Source organism: Sinocyclocheilus rhinocerous, unplaced genomic scaffold (genome assembly GCF_001515625.1).
Source record: "Sinocyclocheilus rhinocerous isolate Xijiao unplaced genomic scaffold, SAMN03320098_v1.1 scaffold24, whole genome shotgun sequence".
NCBI lineage: Eukaryota > Metazoa > Chordata > Actinopteri > Cypriniformes > Cyprinidae > Sinocyclocheilus > Sinocyclocheilus rhinocerous.
Genome location: NW_015647124.1, coordinates 393,556 through 406,674, shown reverse-complemented (window position 1 = coordinate 406,674; position 13,119 = coordinate 393,556). Strand labels below are relative to the sequence as shown.

Below are 13,119 nucleotides of genomic sequence, written 5' to 3'. Positions count from 1 at the left end.
TTGATGCAATAATCGCATGCCAATGTGCATTGGCTCATTTAGTTTACACTCGAAGTAGATTGGTCTCTCTAAGCGAGATCCCAATTTGTCGGTCATCCGACGTGACGTCGAGAGTGACTGACTGAGAGGGAACTCAAATTTAGTAAAGCTAAAGTCAAAAAAATTTGGAATTTGCTCTCAAATTCATGTTGAAGTAAAATAAATATGATATATCGAATTAAATTATGATATGAGTAAAATGTAGAAAAATGCTAAACATTTGCACTATTTCTGGCTGTGTGTAGCACCTACAACTCTGCATATCCTTCTGAGGATGTTACAAATGAGTGGATTAAGTTGAATTTTTAACAATGTCTATGATCATTTCAGTCATCTTGTTTATCTCATGAATAGTTTAATAAGTGTAATTCTTCAATGCAGATTGTTTTATGAATGTATCACAACATAGTTCTGTTTTCCAAAAGCAGAGCAGCAAACACGTGTTGATTAATTCAAAGGGTGAAACAATGGTAAATAAATAAATAAATGAGGTTAACACCAGCAAAGAACATGTATTTATTTATATATTTATTCACTGACACAACCTGGTAATACGTTTCACGGTAGACACAAAGGTCGAAGACCTGAACTATCATGACTCATATAAGTTGTCAGACATAGCTGGTTTCCAAAATAAACCAGGAGAGTTGGCACTTTAACCTAAGCTAAGTTGAGAATATCTCAAATCCATTTAAACCTCTTACATTCCTTCTGCTTGAAAATCTATTACAGTTATTTTGAACTTTTCTCAATAATTCCACTTTAAAATTCGATTTCGCTTACTTTATGAAAGGATAACCCCACACTTCCAACCCCCATGAAAGTGCTTTTTAAACATATACTTTATATCACCATATTCACCCTCCAGCCAGACTTTTCCAGACTCCACAGTTACACAATCCCCTCAAACAGACAGCTCTATCGTAAACTCCGTGGGGAGCAGAAGGCATTGTGGAAAGGAGGAGAGGAAAGAAAGAAACTGTAACTGTGAGAGATAAGCTCAGGTAGTTCAAGAAATATAGCTATATTTGTTCTGTTCTTCACTTGCTGCTTATTGAAAGAACAGTAGCGGTTCATTAGAAGTGTGTCCTGGTTGTGATATCCTGCTTAAATAACTCGAGAACAGGATCAGAAGCTTTGCTCCAGGCTATGACTGAAATGCCCTTTGGTACCCTGCACACTACGGAGAATAACATGCTTTACTAAAGAAAGAGAGTCAGAGATATCAGTCACCTAATGTTGTTTACTCGTTTTATGGAGTGCTAAATAAAATAAAATGCATCCTAGGTTTTGCTCTGAAAACATTTACGTACTGTCGGTCCTTCACCCCAAGCAAAAGCTGAAATGTCCGAAGCTGCTATTTGAAATGGAGGAATTAAAGGGGTGGTTCATTGCGATTTCACTTTTTTAACAATAGTTAGTGTGTAATGTTGCTGTTTGAGGATAAACAATATCTGCAAAGTCACGAAGCTGAAAGTTCAATGCAAACGGAGATATCGTCTTTTAAAATTCTGGCAGTTTAATGCCTACAAAAACATCTGGTAGGGACTTACAACGAGTTACTTCCCGGGTTCATGACATCACAAACCCAGATAAACCCCGCCCTCGGGAAAAGGCAGCAAAGGGGGCGAGGCCATGCTGCGCTGCTTTAGAGAAGAGGAAGAGAACTAGAGGTGCACGTAAAAATCTGTTCATATATGAATGCTTCTCAATCGGGCTCAAACTGATAAGCGATATTAACAACGCCTTTGTTTACAATACAACCGGAGCACATGCCGCTGATGAGAGGGGCGGGATGTTTAGACGCGTCTCAGAGAAGGGACAGAGCGGTGTGGAATAAAGGTAAATTATGTGAAAAATAATGCGTTTTTTAAAAAACGAAGCATTAACACATGTTAGACTGCACCCCATAAACACAATCAAGCCTAGAAAAAAACCACTTAACCACCCCTTTAATATTTTCATCAATACTTATTAATTATGCATCATGTTTGTGTCATAATGTAATCTGCATCCAGTTCAGGTCAGGATGTGGCTAACCCAAACACACAACTATTTCACAGAGAAAAAGCTTTTGTTTCTCTGAGTGCAAATCATTGTGTGAGGGTTTCTGAATCACAATTACAATATCATTTCTGCTTATTCAAATCCCAAAAAACGATGGGTTTTGGCAGAGCAGCTGTTTTCCGGCCTTTCAAAGCCAGCTTACGTTTGGGAGACTTCAAAGACGTTGTTTGGATCTCCTCTCAGGATGGTATATGTAATGGGATCTCTTTCACGGTCGGTTGCCTGCAAATGACAAAAAGTGTTTTTGTGTTACACTAATTCAATTATGATGAGAAAGACACAGCCTTCAAACTTTGTGATCAGGAAACACATACTGACATGCATTACATATATCCATGATCTTTTTTTTTTTACTTTAACATCAATGTTTTGGTGAAAAGTTATATGAATATATTTTGATAAATGTACAGGTCAAAAGTTTTGGATGCTAAATAATTAAGATTAAAAAAAAAAAAAAGTTTTTAAAAGACGTCCTTATGATCACAAAGGCTGCCTTTAGTTGTACAAACAGTAATATTGTGAAATATTATTACATATGAATTATTATTTTAAAGAACTGTTTTCTGTGTTATGGTATTTTATATATTGCATTGTATATTCATGTGTTGCACAAAGCTGAATTTTCAGCATCATTACTCCAGTCTTCAGTGTCACATGATCCTTCAGAAATCATTTTAAGCAGCAGAAATCAAGTGTTTTCTGGAAATCATGAAACACTATAATTCAAAAGTTTGGGGTTAGTAAGTATTGATTGATTGATTGTAAAATGCCCCGATACCAAACGCCGATACCATACAGCATGTGATAACCGTTATATTCAAACAAAGAAACACTGACAACAGAACAGCAGAATGGAGTTAAGGATGTCTACTACAAAGTATATGTATGCAATGAATATAATGTTAAACATTCAGTATTAATGCCTGTATAGCTGGTGTGCACGAGCTGGTAAGCAAATCACGCTGAGTGGATTGAGTGCGCGGCAGCGCAGATGCGCGAGCTTATGTTGAAGGTGTCTGAATATATTTTGGTTTGACTGTATCTATTTGATAAATGAAGTTAACCAACTAACATTATACATACTATTTTGGTTTCTGTACCCAATATTTAAAAAATGTACAAATGCAATAAAAATATCGGCATCTGTACTCGGTATTGGCAAGTACCAAAAATAAAAGTATCGGTATCGGGCGAGTACTGGAAAAAGTGGTATCGGTGCATCCCTAATTGAAATGAATACTTTATTCAGCAAGGATGCATTAAATAGATGAAAAGTGACAGTAAGGACATTTATAATGTTACAAAAGATATATTTTAAATAAATACTGTTCTTTTGAACTTTCTATTTATCAAAAAATCCAGAACAACTTTTTGGGGAAATTTTTGGAACTAGTTTTCAGCATTAACAACAATAAGAACCATTATGTTTAACTGAGCACCAATGATAATTAAAAATAAGTGAGCACCAAATCGCCAGTCATTAGAATGGTTTCTAAAGGATCATGTGACACCGAATAGTAACGGCTGCTGAAAATTCAGCTTTACCATCACAGGAATACATTTTTAATGTGTTCAAATACAAGATATTTATTTTCAATTGTAAACATGTTTCACAATATTGCTGTTTTTACTGTATTTTTGATTAAAATTCCAAACTTTTGACAGATCATTCATACATTTAGAATTACAATATTAATATTAATGATACTCTCACATTTTTATTTAAACAATAATACCCTAATGAGAATAGCTCAACTGGTCATGGAGCTGATGGGTAAGTCACCTGTATATTGAGCAGTGTGGCTCCAGTCCTCATGGCCTCATTGACCTCCAGGCTGTATATGAGCTGAGGGAAACGGGGAGGACTCTGATTGTTGGGGGGCAGCACTTCGATATACACCGTAGTGATGGAACTTCTGAAGAAACAAAAGGAACATGATTTATATTCCTGTATTTGACAAACGTATTAAGTGTCTCACTCAGGGGAACGACATGATAGCTAATGCATCCCCTCCAGCTACTAACTATGCCACCGCAGCCACAAAACAATCAGCTATACAAAACTAGTTTCAACATATAATTTCCTAAAATGCTTTTTTCAAAATCGAGTGATCTGGTGTGTGTGTGTGTTAAAATCCTTATATATATATATATATATATATATATATAATGCTTCGTAATCTTAATTATATATTAATATAATTTATTATCTACATATAATTAATTTGAATATTTAAAAAAATATATTATTTTCGTATTTATTTATTTTATTTTATTTCATTTATTTATTTATTTATTTTGAACACTTTTCTGTAAGTCTAGCTAATAATGGCAGTCGAATTGCTTAGGTTGTTTTTCGATGTTTAGTGAAAACCAAACCTGGTCCTGTCATTGTTTTGTGACACATTGTATCAAGGCACTCATCAACGTGATTGAAGCAAATTAGATCGGGGAGTATTTTCACTTTGAAAATGTTCCAATATGATGAATTTGATGCCAGCGCTCTCATAAAACTTTAAAGCAGAAAAATAAGAGATGACAATAACTACCCTGTGCTCACAAGCTGAACTGCCATCTGTCCAACACATATAATAGCACACCTGCTGCCTTTGGCTTTCACCATAAACCTCTCTACCTCGATAAAGTGGATTTCAACCAAGTAGTGAAGAAGAACTTTGAATTTAGATTGGTTTGTTGTGAATATTAGACACTTTTAAACTTGCAAAGTGAAACAATGCATTTCCTGAACTTTGCTTGGCCTCATTCTATTTCTGCTTCATTCATCTGTATTGATTCAGCAGTCAGCAAGAATTACAGAGGGCAGCGGCTGGTATGAATTGGACAGAAGGGGAGGTAGCAGCAATTAGAGTGAAAAGCCCTTAATTTCCGCTCTTCCAAGTGTCAGATGGACAAGAGCAGGGGCCAATATCGGCTGAGTGTTCTTGGGGATATTTCCGAAGCAAAATGTGTCACCATGTGGGCATTGTATTGATCTCAAACTGGGCATGATAGGTTGAGTCTTCTGTTAGAGAGTGAGAGACGCACTCTTTTTCAACCCTCATTGGGTTTTTAGTTGATTTACCTTCTCTGGGACGCAGGGCCATTGTCAGAGGCCCTAACAGTGAGGGCGTAGGAGCGGCCCACGGTCAGGTTGACACCGGGCAGCACGGTGATCATTCCTGTGTAGTCATTGATGGTGAAGTGTCCCTGATCCCCCGCCAAGATTCTGTAGCTCACCAACCCGTTGGGACCCTCATCAGCGTCCACTGCTGCCAGCTAAAATAAATAAATTGGAGCTGTTACTTCAGAGGGGACATGCAAAGGTGCTTATTCACGTTCATCACTGTCCAAGCTTCCTCTCTGGATCAGGCTGCTATTGTATAATTTCTATATTAATTTGTTTAATTATACATTATTAATATAATTTATTATCTATATATAATTCAATTTTTTTATAACTCTAAAATATATATTTTTTATTATTACTTTTTTTTATGAAATGTAAAAGGTGACCCATACACGTTTTTTTTTGGAATTACCTGCTAATAATATGTAGCACTGATCTTTCTGACTCACTGGTTCTACAGACAGGGAGATAAGGATTTATTTCAGAGCCTTTATAAAGTGACAACTAGCAGCATATAATAGAGCAGTTAACCTTTTAGATGATACAACTTGTACTTTTTAATTTTGACTTCTGGGGTCAATCTTTCAGCATGTCAGAGCAAATCTACACCCTGCTCATGTTCTGATTGCAAAGGAATCATTTGTGCACACATTTCTAAAGAAAATTCCCATTAAGACAAAGATTAAACAGAGATCTGAGCAATTATTGCAGCAATAAGCCCCTCATAAATGTGGGAACTACAGCCATTAATTCAAATGAGTGGATTAAGGGTGAAAAGCTCTGCAAATATGATTTTGCCTTGTTTTCCAGGAAAGAAATCTAAACATTTCTAAAACAAGGTCAATGCATTTGAGAAGATGAAGATGAAAATTTTATAAAATACATATTTTCAGAGAATATATCCACAGCTTATTTTTTGAAGTATATAAAGCACAAATCAAAATATATTGACAGACAACAAGGCTTCAAGTAAATTCATGATTTTTCTTAAAGTATGCTTAAATGTCTTTCTTGGAAAACGTCTCAGGTTATGTATGTAACCAAGGTTCCCCTTCAGGAACTCCAGCTGCGTCGGAAACGCTGGGGGCGTTTCCAGCGTCTCGTTCCCTCGGGGAACCATGGTTACATTCGTAACCTGGAGACCTTCCCTGAGAAAAGAACGAGACACTGCATCCTCTAGGGGTCGCTATGGGGAAACTAGAGGATGCAGTTCGAAGTTCCCTCGGAAGGGAACGTCTCAGGTTACGTATGTAACCATGGTTCCCTGAGAAGGGAACGAGACACTGCGTCCTCTAGTTTCCCCATAGTGACCCCTAGAGGAAGCAGTTCGAAGTTCCCTCGGAAGGGAACCAAACAAAATGCTGTTAAAGAAGTGATTTTATTGCAGTGGAAGAGTATCTTATTGATTACCTGTAAGACTGTGTCTCCAGGCTGCATGTCTGTATAAACATTCACACTATAGGAGACGTTGAGGAAGGCAGGCGTGTTGTCATTGGCGTCAATCACAGTGATATTAACAGTGACTGGAAAGCTCTCCTGAACCCCATCTGAGGCAGTCATCTACAAAAGAAGTAACGAAACTGTTAATATCAGACCGTGAGGCAGAGAGAACACATTCAACGCACTGGGAGGAACCACATTCGCTTCTTAATTTCATAATTACATATTGTGCACAGATAAATCACTGTAAATCGGCCATTTTAAAAAAGAAAAGCTAAAAGCAAAATTTGAAAATTGCTGCTAACTACACAGCGGCAAACAGATACTGTGATATAAAAGGCAGATAGCCTCATGCATTTTCCCTTTGCTTATTGTGAAGGCAAAAGCCTAGCCAAATTATTCAAATGAATACTCTTGCGTGGAGTGTACAGTCCATTGGCGGTACTCCCAACTGCCTCACTAGCTGTCAACTAGACTAATGGGATATCACAGAGAGGTTGTGGACTGCACTGTGGGAAGGGCGAAGTGTTTCTGTCAGCCTCCACATGGAATGAAAGAGCTGAAGCTCGAGCACAGAAGGAGGTAGTCAAGTCAAATATCATGAATAAAAGACAACACAAATGAAAACATGTTAATAACTGATGGTCGGATATGGATTTGTTTTATGGAAATGAAGATATAAAGGTGATACTGGCCTATATAATCACACAATTTCATTTAAATATAGTAAACACATTCATAATTTCTGCAATCAGATTTAAATTCATGTTAAATAATATATTCTAAAATATTTGTAAAAAATCATTTGGAAATGAATCAACTTTGAGATTCTGTAACATAAAAACATTTATACTCCAAATAGGATTCTGTAATCCTGTTATAGTATTTTTTTTCACAAACAATAAAAAAAGAAGTAAATACTATAAGCAGTACACAACAGTAATGTAAATAATTTTGAAAAGACCAGGTAATGTTAATTTTACATACAGTACAGAGCAAATATCACATAACGGCAAACGGCAGAATTAGCAGATGTGCGAGGTTTGTGGCATGACATGTTTATTATATATATTTAGATAAAACTTGCTTAAAATGCATATTTGCTGAATGCTAACAGTATATGAATAAAGTAATATAACATTTGCTATTCAATTATTAGAACAGTTAAACAAAGACACTAATGAAACTAATGAAGATGGAGAATGGGCGCTCGTGTGTTTGGTTCTCAGCACTTTCAAAATAAAAGTCCCAATTATAATACTTATCAGCCAAACAGAAAATTATCAGCCGATGCCATTAATTAAAAATTGCAAATATTGGCAATATTTCTGTTAACCACTTTCAACCATTGCTTCATTTGTGGCCTTTGCTAAGCTTAGCATCACTAACTACTACTGCTAGTACTTCAGTCAGTAAAGCCTAAAGTATAGTTTGGGTTCTATACGTAAACCAAGGTATGCAAACTGTGCGAATTTCGTACAGTATGCATATACTGTTTGTGGGCACCACAAACATTGTGAATCTCACATATGTGCCTTAATTTTTTATCCAGTAATTAGCTTGTCCACAAGGTGGTAACATTGTCTCAGGCTGTTTTCAGTCGGAAAAACCTTGCGAGCTGTATACAAACATTTTTGCTTAAGTAATTTTTGTATTTTTCTTTAATAAAGCTAATAGGCTCAGTAGCTTCTGCAACACGAACACACGCATGTAGTAGGGCTGGAGCTATCGATTATTTTAGTAATCAAGTATTCTATTGATTTTTCAATCGATTAATCGAGTAATCGGATAATAAGTAATTTTTCTTTATTAAAGAGCAATATTAAATATACAAGAGAAAATAAGATAGGTCTCTTAAAATAAACAACTAATTTGTTTCCTTTTTAGAAAACAATACAGTTTTTATTGCTGAAATTAATGTAAAAATACATGAATGACCGTGAAAACTAAATCCATTTAATGCATTTAATTTCCAAATTACATTCAAAATGCAAATGCAGATATATCAATAAAAAATAAAATAAAAATATAAATAAAAAATAAAATAAATAAATAAAAATACAAAATTCTTTTCGCATTACTTTAAAAAAGGTAAACATTACAACCTAAAACTAAGGCATAAATAAAAAAATATAAAAATCTATTTCACATTAGTTTAAAAAATGTAAACAGTACAAACTAAAACTAAGGCATAAATAAAAAAATATAAAAATCTATTTCACATTAGTTTAAAAAATGTAAACAGTACAAACTAAAACTAAGGCATAAATCAAAATAATAGTAATACAAATAATAATAATACCTAAACATTGCATTTATGTCGTGCAAATTAACTTTCAAGTTTCAGCCTAACTAAAGCTCAAGCATGACATGAGCCTTTACTGTCTTCTTGGAAGGCTTTGTGGCTTTTGTGAGAGGCAATAATCAGTGGACAGGAAGGGTCCATATACAATTTCTAAACACATTTTTCTGCAACATGAAATTAGAGTTATTTGGAGAATAAATGTCTCTCTACTTACTGGTGTGTGTGTGTGTGTGTGCGTGCGTGCGCATGCGCGTGTGTGTGTGTGTGTGTGTGAGTGTTTGTGTGTGTGTGTGTGTGTGTGTGTGTGTGTAAAACTTGCTTTTGATATCCTTTATATTCTATGTACTGGTCAGTTCTCAGTTCACAGCAGTGATAGAAATTAATCTGTTCCAATTATTTTAAATTGATTTTTACATTTTATGGACATTTTTACCTTTATGAAGCCTTTTTTTCTGTGTGCATCATCTTTTGAGTAAAATTCTTACATTTAATCAGTCAATTAGAATAATAAGACATTTGGGCTGTTACCAAACAAATTATATCAGTATCAACACAATTTATCTTTGCAATGCAGAGGAAACACAGAAGCTGCATCTGAAGAGGCATTTAGATGAAGGCCTATTTACACTATTTAATTCAGCTCAGAGGGACATGGATGCATTTAACCTGCAGTTACAAATGCATAAATAATATTTTGTTATTTTAAACATAAAACATTGAATACTGATATTTACAATTATTTAAAAAAATGAAAGATACTTTAAATGTCAAATTAAAATCGCCAGCAGGTGGCAGCAAGTCACTGTTAATAAGTGATTCATTGCGATTGAACCAAATAATTTAAACGGTTGATTCATTCAGGAACAAAACCCTGTCATGTTGCTCAGAGATGCAAAACTGCTGTGGCTGAGTTTGGAATTATTTTTTGTTGGCGAGAGCAAAACATGCAATATGTGTCTAAAAGGTAAGTCTCTTAATATTAACTTATTGTTTCTTGAAATGTTGCATAAAATCAGTATCACATTTGTAATTGTGCTGATTTTAGAGGTGAAAACAGGCACTCTTTGTGTGATATTGACTAACTTACTTTCTGTGGTATTTTTATGCATAACTGTATGAGGTGTGTGTGTGTGTGTGTGTGTGTCACAGAGATAGAATGAGGCAATCAACATGAATGGTGCTTAGTTTTTAACAAAACATAGCTAACTTAGGGACATCATAGCTAGCCAGCATATTGATTTACGGTCTTAAATATGTCCAGCGTATATCAGTTTGTGCGTCAGTAATAATGGTCCGAGGGGAAACGCAGTGTTCCGTGTGTAGTTACAGTAAATGGACTAAACGAAGCCCGATGATTTTTTGTATTCGAGTTACTCGAGTTATTTGAGGAATCGTTTCAGCCCTAGCATGTAGTCTGCCATTGTTGTTGTTGTTGCTGTTACGTAAGGTAGCAGCATTTGACTAGGGTCGAGACGTGGGGTGATGACATCATCGTTTCACAAAATATACGGATTCGTTGTACACACGAAAACGCAAGGTCATCGTTTTCAGATTTATCCACTCTGGGACCCGGTTTAAAAAAATAGCGGTTTCAGGCTCCCAAAACGCCGGATCCATCTGGACGAAATGCCGATATGATACAAATGTTTTCCGTATACAGCTAAACGCGTCTCCATGTAGACAGGGCCGGAGTTTTTTTTTTTTTTTCAAATCACACATAACTTCTGGAGAGAAATAGTGCAGACACTGGACAAGAATGAAACTTTCTAGTATGATAGCAGACTTTCTAATCCAAAACTTTCTTTTGATAGCTGACTTTCTAGTTTGCTATCAAATGAAGCATACTTTGCATTCAACACAAGTGTAAAAAACAAACAAAAAACAAAACAAAACAAAAAGTATATTATGGGCATAATTAACCACCACAAACACACTGGTATCAACCTAACAACTCCACCACAGCATGATAACAACTTAGCATTGCAGCAGCTAGTTTTGCACATTTTACTGATTCCAAATAGTGCACATTTTTTGGCAGAAACAATGGTCACCGCAGTAAATTTTCATAATGTTTAGCCTTGAAACGGTACTCAAGGATGTACTATCTCAAAAAATCAGCTGCAAGTGCAATACTTTCCTCAGTGTTATTTCAGAGAACAATTTCCTCCAAATTAACAGCGTCATGGGTATAACAACGTGGCCCAACAGACTCGTTTAAACGAATGAAAACAATGTTTATTGACTACAAAGACAGGACAAATGAGATACTTGATATTCCATTGCTCCGGCAAACAAAGTTCATCTTGTCGCAAAACAGATAATGGCAACCCAAAGCAGTCACCGGCGGGATAACATCACCGGCGGGACCCGAACTCCTCTGCTCCCTTAGACGAGACCAGGTGGTTTCAGTTTCTGAATGAATCGGTGCTCAGCAGGCATGAGGCGCAGTGCAGTGAATGTTAAGTCCTGCAGCCCACGTCCCATGAGCCGACCGCGACGCACGTCTGACTGAGAATCAGCATTCATTCACAGCCTCTGCCACAATTTAGTGTTCTCATACCATAGTCACTCCTCATCTTTAAGGCAATTCAGAGTGATATATATATATATATATATATGTATATACTGTATATATATATATGCATTACATTTAAGCAATTTTATTTTGACAAAATTATAAACTTTTAATTTAAATTACTTTGAATGCATGCTTTAGAATATATAAAGCTTTTAAAATTACTTAGCTAACATGTTTTCTTTTATGCTCTTTGTGAACCTATATTTTAATAATTAAATAAATTCAGTTCATTCACTTGCAATAATAAAGTCAGATATTTTCTTTTAGCTGCCGTCTCAAACTTTGGTGGCAGCAGCTGTTTTTTTTTCCTGCCTTGTAAATGCATTTAAAGGCACAATATGTAAGATTTTTTTATTAAAGGGGTCATATGATGCTTTTTTAAAGATCATTATTTTGTGTATTTGGTGTAACAGAATATGTTGACATGCTTTAATGTTCAAAAAACACATTATTTTTTAAATACTGTACATTATTGTAGGTCCTCTATGCCCCGCCTCTCTCAAACGCTTCGTTTTCTACAAAGTCCCTCCTTCCGACAAGCACAGTCTGCTCTGATTGGCCAGCTGACCCAGTGCATTGCGATTGGCCGAACACCGCAAGCACTCGTCGGAAATGTAACGCCCCTTACCATAATCGCGAGCTTCATCTTTCAAAATAAATATAAAGACAGAGCCCGAAAGGGGAACAGAGTCGCGCACACACACACACACACGATGCGCAAAACTCCGCATTTGAACAGTCAATAGCAAATACTTAAACTAATAACAAAACAGTAGCTGATTCAGAAGCGCCAGATTGTCATAGCAAAGTCAGAATTACCTCCTCTCCTAGGTTCACGAAACGGTCATCCATAAAATGCATTGCTGTTCTGTTGTAAGTAATCTTAAAGATTCCTAAATGCATCTACTTTCGGAAGGCCAAATAAAGTGCTTTTGCTTTCGCCTAGAAACACACAGCGTCTCCCTGACATGCTGCTTCAACACTAACTGCGGTTACTGAAACCACGCCTTCTTTCTTTGCGTGCACATTTGGGCGGCATTATGCTAATATTTCCACATAGTGAGGTAGATATGTGGGGGCGTGTTAGAACGAGCCGTTTTAGGGGGGCGTGGCAGAGTCTTAACTTTGATAAAGAATATCTCTTTGGTTTTGAGACTTTAGTCTTTGCAACTTCAGGGATCTTATCTATGCACAATCAGCTTGTAACACTCCAAAGAGAAAGGAAAACTTGAAATCGCATCATATGACCCCATTAAGTTTTGAATATTAACTGACATTAATACATGCTATATAATTATTGTTCATGTTAATTAATATAGTTAATGTTAATAACTGAAACCTTATTGTAAAGTGTTACTAAAGTTTTATACATTGTTCTGTGTATGCGTTTCACAGTCTTAATGGTATGGATTAACCCTTTAATTGCCGTATCCCTTAAAACCAGACTGCCAGACGGTTACTGTAAATGCATGTGCCCGCTGTGCACCGTTCTCCTGATGCCTCTGGGATGGCATTTGCACTGACGGCTTGGGCCCGCCATCGCTGCTTGCAGCTATATTTATT

The 13,119-nt window shown here is 36.1% G+C and overlaps 1 protein-coding gene across 1 annotated transcript in view; it reads right to left on the bottom strand.

Moving 5' to 3' along the window:
- Window positions 1–13,119, bottom strand: part of pcdh15b (protocadherin-related 15b) — a 215,654-nt gene that overhangs the window by 100,117 nt on the left and 102,418 nt on the right. The window contains exons 14-17 of the mRNA XM_016513238.1: window positions 6,644–6,793; window positions 5,189–5,382; window positions 3,890–4,022; window positions 2,249–2,328 (exon numbers count right to left, since the gene is read on the bottom strand). Coding sequence (XP_016368724.1) covers window positions 2,249–2,328; window positions 3,890–4,022; window positions 5,189–5,382; window positions 6,644–6,793 — 557 coding nt within the window. The remainder of the gene's footprint in view (window positions 1–2,248; window positions 2,329–3,889; window positions 4,023–5,188; window positions 5,383–6,643; window positions 6,794–13,119) is intronic.